Here is a 15557-nt window from a genome sequence, read left to right as displayed (position 1 = left end):
GCCCGGGCCGGAAATTTGAAGTTAATTGAAGTAGATGTTGTTTTCCGTGGCAACACACAAGGAATGACAGTGCTGTTCTAGTGGCTTGGCTTGGGTTTTGGTTTTGGTTTTTGTTTTTTTTTTTTTAAGGTTAGGAAGCAGCACAAAGCCAGAAGTTTTGAAATTTGAGCTCTAATCTTGACTTTGCTCTTGTTTCTTTATCCTCTTTTATGAAAGGAAGAAAGCAGGGGCTGAAGAGATAGCTCAGAGGATAAGAGCATTTGTATCTCTAGCAGAGGACCTGGGTTCGATTCTCAGCACCGATGTGGTAGTTCGAGACCATCTGTAACTCCAGCTGGAGGTTACCTAACACGCCCTCTGACTTCCCTGGGTGCCAGGCATACATGTAATGCATGTATACATGCAGGCAAAACACTCAAACACAGAAAACAAAATAAAAAATACCTTCTTTATAAAGACAGAAAGTCATCTATTTCTTATTTTGTAAGGTAGATGTGGAAATAGAAAGGAGAACATGCATGTTAGTTTTTTTTAAAGTACTGTATGGGGCTGGAGAGCTGGCTCAGCATTTTAGAACATTTATTGATCTTCTAAAGGACCCAGGTTTGGTTTCCCAGCACCCACATCAGTGGGCTCACAATTGCCTGGACCTCCGAGTCCAGGGGATGTGATGCCCTTTGGCCTCCCTGTGTGTACATAAAGTCACAGAGGCACACATACATAGGGAGGGAGGGAGGATAGATGGGCCATACGGAGCTAGAGAGATGGCTTAGTGGTCACACACATTTACTGCTCTTCCAGCGGACCCAAGTTCAGTTCCCAGTAACTCCAGTTCCAGGGAATCCTACATCCTCTGCGGTCTCCATGGGCACCTGCACTCATGTGCACACACTACACACATAATTAAAAGAAAAATAAACATTTAAAAAACATTCTATAAAACTCCAGAAATGGCATTTCTGCCTTACAGTGACAATTAGAGTTTAAATTGAAAATCTTTTTTTTTTTTTTTTTAATTAAAATTCTTTCTGAGTAGCAGATGAAACCCAAAGAATGGACTGTGGGGAAGTTAGCTGCTACTAGACCCTGGAGGGTCTCAGGCAAAGGAGTGGAGTAGCTGAGAGGTTGTACGATGAAGCGATGACATTTTAGTGAAACTTGCTGATGCTGCAGATAACAATTCTCTTTATTCTTACAGTTGATGAGAAAAGAAAGTCAAAAACAACACATGCGGTGCTCCTGGAGATAATTAAGGAAGAAGGCCTGTGAGTACCACCCACTCCACAGAGGTCTTGCTTGCAGGCTTGTAGTCGTGAGAGCTTGTAGTTGCCTGAGGTGTATGTGTTTTTAATTCCTTAGAGACCTGTGAGCCATATGGTTGCTTTGTTTTGTTTGTCAAGACAGGGTTCACTGTGTAATCCTGACTGTCCTGAAATTCAGAGATCTGCCTGCCTCTGCCTCCTGAGTAATGGGATTAAAAGTGTGTGCCACCCCCAACCTCCACCCCCTCAACCCCTTCGCTCGCATTTGGTTTCTTTTTTCTTTTTTAGATTGATTTCTGTTATGAGTATTTCGCTTACATGCATGTCTGCGTACCATGTATGGGCCTGATGTCCAAGGAAGCCATGAGAGTGTTGCAGGCCTTGGGACTGGAATCGTGCATGGTTGTGAGCCACCATGTGGTACTGGGAGACAAATCCAGGTCCTCTGCAAGAGCAGCAAATGCCCTTAACTACTGAGCCATCTCTCTAGCTCCCATTATTTGCTGTTTTTGATTACAGAGCTTTCTAAGAAGGTTTTGGGGTTTTGGAGGGATTTTTGTTTGTTTTGCTTTTTGTTTTTTCTGCAACAGGATTTTTCTGTGTAGCCCTGGCTGTCCTAGAACTAGCTGAGAGATCTTTCTGGCTCCCAAGTACTGGAGTTAAGGCATGCACCACCACAACCCAGCTCAATTTAATATATGCTAAAGCAGTATTGTTGCTTAAGAGTTGAGGATTGGGGGCTGGAGAGATGGCTCAGTGGTTAAGATCATTGTCTGCTCTTCCAGATGTCCTGAGTTCAATTCCCATTAACCACATGGTGGCTCACAACCATCTATAAAGAGATCTGGTGTCCTCTTCTGGCATTCAAGTGTACATGTAGATAGAGCACTCATACACTAAATAAATAAATCTTAAAAAAAAAAAAAAAAAAAGAAAAGAAAAGAAAAAAGAAAAAGAGTTGAGGATTGCTGGGTGTGGTGGTGCATGCCTGTAATCCCAGGACTCGGGAGGCAAGTATCAGGTAAAGAGAAGCTCGGGTCCAGGCGTGGTGATACGCCTTTAATTGCAAACAATGAAGGTAAAGTTAGTTTATAAAAGGAAGTACCCATATTTGACAGTGATGTTTAATTGAGTGGCAGAAAAAGAGAGAAAGATTTGACAGAATAGGTTACGCCCAACTCTCACAAGAAGAGGGAGAAAAGGAAAGCTACTTAGGGGGCAGTGCAGAGAAAGGGGGTGCAGTTTTACTGGGAGAGTCCTACAGAGATTGAATGTGAGAACAAACTAGTCACAGGTGAAGACAGAATGAGCCAGAGGATGAGAAGGAGCTAGGAGATTAGAGCAGATTGCTGGGATTAGTTTGAGGCCAAGCAGAGCAATTCAGAGACTGAGACAAAAGCCAGATTGAATAAATTAACAGGGAGAGGAGTTTGAGCCAGAGCAGCTGAGTTGAGCCAGCCAGCCCAGAGCTCAGGAAGAATAAGAAAGAGTGAGTTTATTAAGTAGGAAGTCTCAGAGGCTGAAAACATTCCTTACCAATTCTGCTCACACTTGCCCTCCCTCTGCTTCTATCTTTAACCCCATGTGTATGCCACATACGATTTTTCCAGTTATTTAACTATCAGTCACAATGCACCAAAACATTTTAACCTCTATGACATGACATTGACACTTTAACATAGTACATTCTCACCTGGTGTGGTGGCACATGCCTTTAATCTCAGCACTCGGGAGGCACGGGCAGGTGGATCGCTGTGAGTTCGAGGCCAGCCTGGTCTACAAAGCGAGTCCAGGATGACCGAGATAACACAGAGAAACCCTGTCTCAAAAAACCAAACCAACCCCTTCCCCCCCCCCAAAAAAATTATATATATATACACTCCCTCCATTTTTTTTCCTCTTGAGATAGTGTCTCCTTATGTATCCCTGGCTGGTCTGGACCATGCTATGTTGACCTTGAACTCACAGAGGTCCACCTAGCTCTGCCTCCTGAGTGCGGAGGTTAAAGGTGTGAGTTTCAGTTCTTGTTTACATTTGCCTCGTGGTTAGGTTGGGTTGAGCATTGTAATAAGGGTAATGAGAGTGCATAGGTGGCAGAGGGGTGCATACCTGTGGTGCATACCTGTGGTGCATACCTGTGGTGCATACCTGTGGTCCCTGCTCTACAGGAGGCTGAGGAAGAGTTGCTTAACACAGGAATTCAGGGCCAGCTGGGCAGCATGATAAAACAGCTCCCTCCGTCTCTGGCCTCGTGCTGTCCACGTGTGCTTTCTGACCTGTGGCTTGACTACTTCCTGCAGCTCCAAGCACCTGTGGGGAGAGTCTTTTAAGGTGCTGCACATCTCCCCCGCGTTGTCGACCTTGAGACTGTCAGTGGAGACCAGACTTTCTTGGGCTTCATACTGGTTACTTTTCTCAGTTCTGTGACCAAGTGCCTATCAGAACCAAGTGAAGGGAGGCGGGAGGATTTATTCTGACTTACTTTACAGCCCTTCACAGTAGGTCTGGCATGCCAGCTAATCACAGTGTCTCCACAGGAAGTGGAACTGGGCTGTCAAGCCTAGAGGCCAACCTCCAATGACAACTCTCCCTTGCAAGGCTCCACCTCATATAGATGACACAACTTCTAAAACAGTGGCAGGAGAGAGAGGGGTGCATTCAGCATTCAGATACAGAAGCCTATGGGGGAGGGGCTTACATTCACATTTTGACAGGCTTCTCTGGCAATCTCCTGTGGCTTTTGTCCATAACCTTTACTTTGCTTATTGTGTTTTTTCCATAGCCTGGCACCATACCGAGGGTGGTTTCCAGTTATTTCCAGTCTCTGCTGCTCCAATTTTGTCTATTTCTACACTTTTAATAGCCTCAAAGCAGTATGGGTCAAAGGTCAACGTTCTTCTACAGGAAAAGATCTGGTGATTGGATTTGTTGCAGGTAACAAGGTTTTCTTTATATTTTAGTATTGATCTGTGCTTCATATATCCTCTAGGAGATTATTTTAGCACCCAGTAATGCAGAGAATATGGCCGGTTTTTCTGACATATATTCCTTTTTCTTTTTCTTTCTCTTTTTCTTTTTCTTATTCTTTTTCAAGACAGGGTTTCTCTGTGTAGCCCTGGCTGTCCTGGAACTCCATCTGTAGACCAGGCTGTCCTCCCACCACCCCCAGCTCTGACATGTTTTCTTACTGTGATGATAAAAGCACATGACAGAATTTGTCACTGTAACCACTTTAAGATAAGTTCGTCATGTGAAGTATGCTTGCAGTTTAAAACTGATGCCAGAAGGCTTTCCTCTTACAATCATACACCCTAAGTGAATCCCTCATCTCTCCTTCTCTAGCCTTAGGGGTTTGACTACATTAAGTGCTGCGTGTAAGTGACATCACTCAGTACAAATGTAATGACCTTATTCCACTTAGCCGGTTCTCCAAAGTTCAACCATATTGTCGCATTTTGACATATATTTTCCTACCTAATGTCTAGATAATGTTGTAGAAAATAAAGATATGGCTACTAATGTGTATTACTAAAGACCTATAATTATTACAGTGACTTTATTTAACCTGCTATCAAACAATAAAAGACACAGACCCCTGATAGATTTTCAGATAAGCCTTGTTTTTGTTGGGGCAGGGCAGATACTATGCTCCTAAACTAGCCTTTATCTCTCAGTTCCGCAGCCTATGCCAATTGCTCTAATGACTCCTATGTGGGCTGCGTCTCATCCGTTATCCATAAATACTTGCTCTGCTTCTCATCTGGGCTGCTGTCCTCCGGTTGTGCCAATCCAGCCACGTGTTTCCCTCCATGATGACCCATGGCGGCTCTGCTTCCTTCTTTTTTCTCTGTCTCCCCTTCCCATGATCCTTCTGCCCCCAAAAGCCCTTGAGCCTTAGCTCCTCCTCTCGCTTCTGCCCTGCTCAGGCTTCAGCATTTTTTATTAACCGATCAGCTTTAAATTAGGTAGAGCAAGGTTTACACAACAAGGGCAGGTGTGCACGAGAAGGTGCTCATCTGGGCAGCAACCAGATCCCAGGGAGCAAAATAACACAACGCAGCAGACCATGCTGTTGAAAGGTAACGTTCCAGGGGGCTGGAGAGATGGCTCAGCAGTTAAGAGCACTGACTGCTCCTCCAGAGGTCCTGAGTTCAATTCCCAGCAACTACATAGTGGCTCACACCATCTATAGTGTGACCTGGTACCTTCTTCTGGCATGTGAGTGTATATGCAGGCAGAACACTGTGTACATAATAATAAATATATCTTAAAAAAAAAGAAAAGAAAAAAAGAAATTTGGGGCTGAAGAGATGGCTCAGTGGTTAAGAGCACTCGCTATTCTTCCAAAAGTCCTGAGTTCAATTCCCGGCACCCACATGCCAGCTCACAACTGTCTGTAACTCCAGTTCCAGAGGATGCAACACCCTCTCACAGACATACATGCAAGCAAAACACCAATGCAAATAAATTAAAAAAAAAAAAAAAAAGAAATTTGCATTATAAAAAAAAAGGTAACGTTCCGCATATGACGGCATCACACTGTGTGAATCCGTTCATCTGCTGGTGGACGCTTGGGCTGCATCCACCACGTGCTGTTGTGAGTAGTGCTTCATGAACACGGACGTAGGCATCTCTTTGAGAACTTCCTTTGGTATATGTGTCCTAAAATGGAACTGTTGGATCCTAATGTAGTTGTCATGAGCTTTGTCAGACGCATAGAGGGACATGTTAGTGTCTTTCCGCACTGTCAGAAGTTTTTGAGTAACAATACATTTACGAGCTGCGTCAGTTTCATTGGCTGTAATTTGCCATGTCCCACTTTCCCTTGATAGCTGGTTGCTCTTTTGTTGTGATGGGAACCACTGGTACTCTCTTTTAGATCTTACCCTGTACATCACACTGCAGGGATGCGTGTGAGCGCTAAAGAACAGAGGGCTAAAGGGGTGGAGGCAGAAGGAAGATGAGTGCAGCGAGGTTTCGGGGGCGCCATGTTAGCTAATGAGTCCTGTTGGAGGCTGCTGAGATGCCCCTGCCAGAGCTCCAGAGCTCACAGGTTTGAACTGAGCCCCAGAGTGAAATGAAGCTGCTGATGAGAGCAGAGGACTGTGGAGGCTGTACAAGGGCCCTGCACCAGGTCCCGGTGGGCAGACTGGCAGACTGGCACATGGTAATGGGGGTGTGTCAGCAGGGGCACAACACTGAGCCTTGGCTGTCCTGGACTCACTTTGTAGACGAGGCTGGCTTCGAACTCACAGAAGTATGCCTCCCTGAGCAAGTAGATTTTTGAGGCAAGATCTTACTACATAAACTGTGTTGGCTTTGAACTCATGATCTAACTGTTTCAACTCTCCAAGCTGGATTTGCCATTTTCTTTCTCTTTTTAAAATTTATTTACCTAGGTAGTGTGTATGTGTGTGTGCATGTGTGCATTCATGCGTGTGAAGGCCAGAGTATATTGGGTGTCGCTCTCCGCCTTGTTCCCTCGAGACAGAGTCTTATGCATACACACAGCACTGGAGATACAGGCACATGTACATGCATTCATGCCCAGCTATTTATTGGGGGGGCTGAGGATCTGAACTCCATCTCCCCAGCTCTGGACATTTTCCCTCATCAGCTGTCATCAACACACTTCCCAGCTGTGCATCTGAGACACAGTTCCCTCTTGAACAAAGCTGTTTATTTTTAATTTGTTTTTGTTTTTGTTTTGGTTTTTCGAGACAAGGTCTCTCTGTGTTACCCTTGGCTGTCCTGGACTCACTTTGTAGACCCGGCTGGCCTCGAACTCACAGCGATCCGCCTGCCTCTGCCTCCCGAGTGCTGGGATCACAGGCGTGCGCCACCACGCCCTGCTCTGTTTATTTTTAAGATTTCAGAAAAAAAAAACCAGCTATGTCCCAGGTGTTCCTGGTGTGAGGATGAACATCAGCTGCTTCTTTACTCTGGAAAGGTTTCTGAAATGAGCTGACAGTGGACAGGTTAACAAGTGATAAAATACACAAGTGGGGTCTTGTCTCTAAAAGCAATCCTCACCCAAAAAAAGATAGAATGAAATAAAACAAAATGGCAGATGAAAGTCACAAATACCCACTGCCTCTCTCGGGAGGAATGCATCATGATGTTTAATAGCACAAATGTATTTAAATTGAACAGGAGGCAACCTCAGGTCGGTGGCTACACAAGAGCCTGTGCACCCTTCTCTGTCCAAGAGAGAGGTCGTTTTTGAGCAGCAGTAGTGCATGGCTATTAGAGATGAGTGGGCCAAGGGACCAGAATGTTCTGTATGGTTCTCTCTGGAAGAGAATTGTCTGGGGAGACAGTCTACCCATACAGTTTGCTCTCCAATGACACTCAAGGATGGCGTCCAGTTAGGCAAATAAGGGGACACCAGAGTGGAGCCTCTTCAAGCCTCCAATAGCCTACATTTAAAAGTTAATATAATAGCTGCTGAATTTGGGGTGGTGTTCCCCCTGGCTCCTTTTCCTGGGCGGCTGAGTGGGTTTTACGTGTTTGGTTAGTGTTTCACAGCTCTTGATTTTGGTTCTGCTTTCTCATAAATGACTGTTATTGAAAAGGAAAAGTAGATTCATAGATATTCAAAAGAAAAGTAACCCCCCTGGCCTTAGGTAGAAGAGTGTTAATTAGTATTCAGTCTTAGAACTGAAGCCACACCCACAGATTAGAGCCACCAGGAGCACTGCCCCCGCTCCCTGAGGGTCTGCCTGTGCTGTGTTATTAGGAATGGGAGTTAGTCCTGCATAGCTCTGGAATGCTGCCATTTGCCTGATTATGTAAGTTGCAAATTTTAGTGAAGTTCTTAAAAAGCATTGTCAAGTATTTTGAGTGCATTCCACCCCAGGATTCATAAAATGATCGTGGTAAAAAGGTACCTCTCCATCCGTTCTGATCTTCTCAGGGGCAGAGCTTTGCAATGACTTCCATCCCTTCAGTAAACATTGTGGTACACTCCGTACTTGAGATTGTCCTCAGAATCTTCCAGTCTTTCTGCTATGAGTTCAAGGCCAGCTTGGTCTAAGACAGCCAAGGCTACACCGAGAAACCCTGTTTTGAAAAACCTCCTCCACACCCCCCCAAAAAAAAGAAAAGAAAGAAAAGAATATCGGCCTAATGGGCAGTGATTTAATTTGTTTGGGAAGGTGCATACGCTATGCTTTTCTGTGGTGTGGATTCCAAGCTCTCTTGTCCTCTCTTGATAAGGGGGGGGGAGCGGGGGGGCAGGGGCTGACACTTGCATTTTCTGACCTGATTTTTCCCAGTTACTGATTTGTCTCTGAAATGAGGTGTACGTCGCATCAAGCCGGTATCCATCTTGAGCTCTGGGCAGATGGACATGTGTCTTGGGCAGTGCGGCACTGGTACCTTTTTAGAAAGAGCCTAGCGAGGATCTTCTATAGCAGGCACAGTGTTTTCAGATTGTGATCAATGCTTCCAGATGAACAGAGTCAGGGCCACAGATGGCTTGGCAGGGTTATGTGACTCTCTAGAAGTGCACTCATAAGATTACTTATATATCTCTTATTTGGGAGAAATATTTGGTACAGTGCTCCTGGAAAATAAACAGAAAAACATCTTTGGTAACTGTATGAAACAAAGAAAATAATGGATTTGAATCTCTGCTGCTTTCACCAAGTTTATCCTTGATTCAACTGTTTTCTCTGTGGGGTGTTTTGAGATTCCATAAATGAAAACTTTTTTTTTTTTCCTTTCTGTTTTTTGTTTAAAGGACTTTTTTAGCAAAGTGTGTGTGTAGGGGGGTTGCTTCTTTTTCTTCTTTAGGCTTGTTCCTCTTTGTTTCTGGGCTCAGCTGGAGCCTGACAGTTCCATCACACACACTCTGCTTGTTCCTTGGTTGACCTGTAGTTCGGAGGTGTACACCATTTGTCAGGCGTTTTGTTACAATCCTATGTGGTATTGTCTTTAATCATTTCAGGACGCTGAGGACGTTTTAATATCTCAAGATGCTGTTAAATTGGGACCATGTGTTTTCCAAGAAGCACCTGGCTCACTGTGCTGCTTGGAGGCAGCCCGGGGCCACTGCTGGTGTTCAGGCTTGTAAGAGTCCTGGTGCACCTGAAGTCTGCGGTATTTTGTGACACTTTGTAACTGCTGCCTGCTGCTGCCTGTCCTAATCCTTTGAGTGATGGGCTCCTCTGTGAGCTCGTGGTCCCAGTTGAAGCACCTGGAAATGTCACTCTGTCCTCTCACCTGTCACCCATAGTACCAGATAGTACTTGTTGATAATACACTGCTTACTCCAGCTGGCAGTTGTCTTCTCCGTGCTGACATGGATTTAGCATGGTGTCATAGACCACTCCCCTCTCCGAGGCTGTTATTTAACAGTTGTGTTTAAAGCTGTCTCAAACTGCTCCTTTGTTTTTGGGGGTGGCCTTGTGGTTTGTTTTATGTTTTGTTTTGCGCTGCTGGTAATTAAACCAGGCCTTGCATGTGTTAGACAACTGCTCTACCCCTGAGTTAAATCCCCATCCTTAAATCACCATTTTGAATGCTATTTAAAAAAAAAAAAATCAACAAACAATTGCCCTCACTGAGCGAGTAAGGAAATTCTCCACTCTTTTTGTGTGAGGATTGCTTCTAATGGCAGCAGCATGTGTTGTACCCCAGCACACAGGTAAACCCTACCTGAAGTCAGTGGCAGAAATATAAAGGCCATATTGGTATGTAACTTAAGGCAACAAAATTAGAAGGTGACACTTCCTTCAAATGTCTTTCTGTTTTTAAGGAGTGGTGAATGTGTTGCTGACGACTCCACTCTGGGTGGTAAACACCAGACTGAAGCTGCAAGGGGCAAAATTTCGGAATGAAGACATCATACCAACTAACTACAAAGGCATTATGGGTACGTGTCTCTGGGGTGTGTCCTTTGTATTTGAAATCTGTTTCCACAGTAAAGCTGCATAGCACACAGCCTCACATTCCAGCAAACCACTGTTTGTCTGTATATCTGTGGGTGATAGGGACTCATCTGGGCTGAGCACAGCTGAGTCTCAGTCCTGAATGCTCTCTTCTCATATCAACAACACAACAGCAGAGGACTCACCGACTGCGCCCCTGTTCCCGCCTTGCCTGCTGGTAACAGCAAGGGCTAGGGATAAAGACTTGTACGTTCCCAAGGAGTAGATGGGAAGAGGGGAAGACTGTGAGCATGTGAGGTTTTATTTTGTTTTTTTAATTAATTTATTTATTTTATCTTTATTTTTATTTTTTGCAGTGTTAGAGATTAAACCCAGGGCCTCAAGTGTGCCTGGCAAGCATTATACCCCTGAGCTACACTCTTAAACTAAAGCTTGTTGTTGTTGTTTTGGTTTAGAGTTTTGTTTTGTTTTTAAGTCCATATATCCTAGGCTTGCCTCAAACTCATGCTAAAGATGGTCTTGAACCTCTGATCCTCCTGCCTCCACGTCTCAGTGTTGGGATTACAGGAGTTCATCACAGCGCCACGCTGGAGACTGAACCCATGGCTTTGTATAGACTAGGCAAGCACTCTCCTGAATTAGAGCCCCAGCTCAAGGGGGAGTTGTGAGTTTTTTGTTTGTCTGTTTTAGATAAGATTTTTGCTGTTTCCCAGGTTGGCCTTGAACTTAACATCCTAGTCTGGCCTCAAATTCATAGCAGCCCTCCAGGTACTGAAATGACAGGTGTGACCCACCACACACAGCTTGTTTTATAGACAGTCTCACGCTGTAACCTAGGCTGGCCTCAAACTTGAGATCTCCTGCCTTTGACCCTCCCCAATGCTAGTGATATGGGTGCTTACACTACAACCAGCCCAGGTTAATATTTCTTATGAATATTATACTTTATAATATGTAATGATATATTTGGATAATGGTACCAGGATACTCACAGATGGCTTTGAACTTCTGCTTTTTAAAGGCAAGCTCATGCCCTACAATTGGCTTTGGAGTCTTGATCCTCCTGCCTTAGTCTCTGGAGGGCTGGGGTTGCCATAGTGAGCCACCACACCCTGCCTCACTTCTGCTCTTTAGTACAACCACATGGCCAGGCTGTCATGTCTCATGCATTTCTCTTTGGGACAGAAGTGGGGTTTTTTTCTTGTAAGTCCTTTGTCATAGATTCCAAGAAAAGACCTTATCTTGTGTTGTGCTAGGCCTTGTGAAATATATGGTTTACAGTGTACAGTTCTGTACAGTGCAGTTCCCTGGTATGCTGACAGTGCAGCATCCTATGCCCAGGCTTGTCAAGAGAAGCCTATGATGGAGGCTGTGATCACAGTCTGATGATTATTAAAAGGCAGTGCATTAACTCCAGTGCATGGCAGTCCACACCTGTTGTCTGAGGCCGGAAGATACAGTGTTCAAGGCCATACTGGGTTACACAGCAAGAACATCTTTTAAAAAACAAAAACAAAAAAGCCAGATAAACAGAAAGGTACCTAAGTAAGGGATTCTGCCCCATAATGTCATTGAAAGGAGGATGGTTTCGCTTTGGGCCCATTTGAACAGAACAATTGTCTTTTCTAGTTAGGGCCCTGTCATGGTGCTTTTCAAAAGCCTGCCTTCTTGCTTAGATGCATTCCACCAGATTGTCCGCGATGAGGGGATCTCAGCTCTGTGGAACGGCACCTTCCCCTCCTTGCTGCTGGTCCTCAACCCTGCCATCCAGTTCATGTTCTACGAAGGCTTAAAACGGCAGCTTTTAAAGAAGCGCATGAAGGTAATCCCTGATTTTAAAGTGTGCCCAAGTGTACAAGTGTCCTGGCTCGACTGAGATTGCTCCTCCTCTGCTCTCCAGCTCTCCTCTCTGGATGTCTTCATCATTGGAGCAGTAGCCAAAGCGATTGCCACCACAGTCACCTATCCCATGCAGACAGTGCAGTCGATTCTGAGGGTGAGTGCTGGGGTTCCCCTAAAGTAAGTCCAGTGACATCAGAAATACAGCCTAAGACCTTAAAAGCAACCATGCAGGTGGTATTCCCGAGTGGGGTTGCCCCTTTTTCCTGTGTGTGATTCTCTGCTAGCAGTGGAGCTATGATGTGGGCGGGTTTGGGACCTGTGCTGCGGCCTGGTGTGTTGCTCAGGATACAGCTATCCCAGGGCGTACTTATACTTGGCATATGCAAGGACCTGGGTTCGATCCCTAGCACTACAAAAATATTGTTAAAAATCTGTTCTAGGGACTGGAGAGATGGTTAAGAGCACTGTCTGCTCTTCCAGAGGTCCTGAGTTCAATTCCCAGAAACCACATGGTGGCTCACAACCACCTATACTGGGATCTGATGCCCTCTTCTGGCCTGCAGGTGTACATGCAGATAGAGAACGCATATAAATAAAATAAACTAAAAATCTTTAAAAACTAAAATAAATTCTCTTCTAGAAAGAACAGTTGATAGATTTATTGCTAGAGAAAACGAAGGTGGTGTATCAGTTAAAAACACTATTTTCCACCAGGCATGGTGGCTCATGCCTTTAATCCCAGCACTTGGGAGGCAGAGGCCAGCCTGGTCTACAAAGCAAGTCCTGGACAGCCAGGACTACAAGAGAAACCCTGTCTTGGAAACAAACAAACAAACAAAAAAAAAAAACCAACCAAAACAATACACTATTTTCCATGAAAAGTGTTTTTGATGATGTGCTATTTTTTTGTGTGTGTAAACTGGCTCTTGATAGAAGGGATTTCACCAGCATTCGCATAAGTGGTTTAACACATTCCTGGTAATACGATTTGAAGAGTGTAGACTACAGGAATTCGGCTGATCAGTGTTCGCCAGGCAGAATGTCTTACGGACCTGGACATGACCACCCCTGGCCCATGCCTGCATCTCATCATCCCACTCATGTGCTTCTGCTTTGTTTTTGTCTTTGCTTGTAGAATTTTCCCATGATTCTCTGTAAAAGTGAAAGTCACTGATGCTAAGGATGTAGGCTAGTGGCGTGGCATCCATTTTAGCATATTGAAGGCTTTTGGCTCAATCCCCAGAACAATTAAAAAAAAAAACCGATTTATTTATTGAAAAAAAAAATTTTTTTTTTTTTATTTACTTAATTGAAAAAGAGAATTAATAAAATTTGGTGCTAATTGGATTTTTTAATTATCAAATGCTGTGCTATGATATGTTATTCCAATATAATTTCCTAAGTAGAAATTAAGATGAAGAAGGGCTGGAGAAATGACTTAGTGGTTAAGAACAGAGGACCCATGTCACTTCCCGGCACTCATGTCAAGATCATATGACTCCAGATCCTGGGAACCCAGCACTTGGGAGGCAGAAGCAGGCGGATCGCTGTGAGTTCGAAGCCAGCCTGGTCTACAAAGCGAGTCCAGGACAGCCAAGGCTACACAGAGAGACCCTGTCTCAACCTGCCCCGCCCCCCAAAAAAAGTAATTATCTCTTTTTCCCCTCCTTCCTTCCCAGTTTGGACGTCATAGACTAAATCCAGAAAACAGGACACTGGGGAGTCTCCGGAATGTTCTCTATCTTCTTCACCAGCGAGTCAAGTGAGCTATGTAGCTGCCCCCATCCTGCTTCCCCTCTCTGCAGCCTCCTCTTTGGGGTGGGGACAAGTGGGAGCGGAGTATGGCATGAGCTGACCTCACTCCAGTGCAGCAGCAGCAGCCTTCAAGACCACTCCCTGTGTTTAACGTCTTTTCAGTTGAGGGGCTTAGTGTGGCTTGACAGCAGTGTGGAGAATTATGGGAGCGGCCAGGCCCTTAGTCCTTGCTAGTTACAAATATACAGAATTTCTTTGGGGAGCCTGAGCTTAGTATGTGCCAGGCCCTGGGTTCAAACCTTAGCACTAAGAAAAAATAAAGGCTAAAGAGGCCAGGCATCATGGTGCATGCCTGTAGCACGCCTGTAATCCCAGCACATGGGAAGTAGAAGTTGGCAGATCTCAGTGGGTTTGAGGCCAACCTGGGCTATAAAGCAACTTCTAAGCCATCTGGGGCCACACTGTGAGACCTATCTCAAAAATAAACAAAAGACTCACCACGTTAAAACCCATTAAATGTCAAAAAATGTTACATATATATATATATATATATATATATATTTATAAAACATTTTCCTTCTCTTCTTGTTCCTTTCCCAAGAGGAAGTCACATAAAGCATGCACATTTCTAGAGAATTATAGAAAACAAATCTTTTCAGTACATATATGTAGCTTACTGGGTTTTTAAAATTTTTCTTTGAGGTAGAGTCTTGCTATGTAGCAGTGACTGGCCTAGTACTTGGTAAGTAGACTAGGGTGGCCTCAAACTTGAGACAGAACGCCTGCCTCATTGTGGCGCCTCTGCCACCGCAGTACCGAGTCAAGGGCGAGGGACTGCGGATTTAACACACACACACACACACACACACACACACACACACACACACACACACACACACACACACACACACACACACTAAAACAGCAGGTCCTTCATTCTAAGAGAGCAGCAGCAGCGACGGCGGCTTTTATTCAGTGTCCAAAGAGCCTTTTTATAGGCAGCAAAGCAGGAATGCCTCTCGCAGGTGAAATCCCTCAAGAAGTGATTGCGCACACGAGGGAAAGTCCCAAAGGGGGCGGGGGGTGCGTTTTCAGAGCAGTAAACATGACTAGCTGGCCAACATAAGCACAGACACGGAAGCTGCTAAACACAGGACATGCAACAGCAAGACAGGCAGGCAGCCCGCTCGGTCCTGGTTCCCACACCCCATCTTCATCATTTTGTAATCTTAGTCACTGTGACTTATACACCAGTGTACCTGCTGAGGAGTGCCTAGGCTGCCTGAGGCTCTTCTTTTAAACAGACATTGCTTAGAGAAGACTACAAACTGAGCCTTGTACATAACTGAGCAGTCATAACTGGAGAGAAGGTCCTTTATGTGAAGTTAGCTACTTAAGAGAATTAGAACACATATAATTTTGACATTTTATAATTTCAAAATTTATACATTTAGAGACATTGTCAGTTGACCTCTAAGAATGATAGAAATTAAAAATTTCGCCAGCACTGAGAAGGTTAAGGAAGATGGGTGTTACTAAGAGGTTTAACTAACAAGATGTATTTAGAAATTGATGAGGTCCTATAATTTGCAAATTAAGTGTTTTCACATCTGTTTCTTGGTCTTGTTTGGTCCTCACTCAGCCCTGTAGAAAAGTAATTATATTCCCATTTTGTACATCAAGAAACAGATTTGGAGAATGCAATTTTCCCAGAGCCAGATGAACAAGTGCACTGTGCAGCAGCATGGTCTGGGACTAGCTGCATGAATTAGTGCCAATGCTACTGAGAAACATTGTTTTAATT

The 15557-nt window shown here is 44.5% G+C and overlaps 1 protein-coding gene across 2 annotated transcripts in view; it reads left to right on the top strand.

Annotated features, from left to right (window-relative positions):
* Window positions 1-15557, top strand: part of Slc25a17 (solute carrier family 25 member 17) — a 33852-nt gene that overhangs the window by 15376 nt on the left and 2919 nt on the right. The window contains exons 3-8 of one of the 2 annotated variants that reach the window (XM_051160035.1): window positions 1199-1265; window positions 4045-4196; window positions 10024-10140; window positions 11833-11978; window positions 12057-12152; window positions 13678-13760. In XM_051160035.1, the coding sequence (XP_051015992.1) occupies window positions 1199-1265; window positions 4045-4196; window positions 10024-10140; window positions 11833-11978; window positions 12057-12152; window positions 13678-13760 (661 nt within the window). The remainder of the gene's footprint in view (window positions 1-1198; window positions 1266-4044; window positions 4197-10023; window positions 10141-11832; window positions 11979-12056; window positions 12153-13677; window positions 13761-15557) is intronic. The other variant, XM_051160034.1, reaches the window with a different exon arrangement.

Source organism: Acomys russatus, chromosome 17, assembly GCF_903995435.1.
Source record: "Acomys russatus chromosome 17, mAcoRus1.1, whole genome shotgun sequence".
Taxonomy (NCBI): domain Eukaryota; kingdom Metazoa; phylum Chordata; class Mammalia; order Rodentia; family Muridae; genus Acomys; species Acomys russatus.
This window is presented reverse-complemented; position numbering and strand designations above follow the sequence as displayed.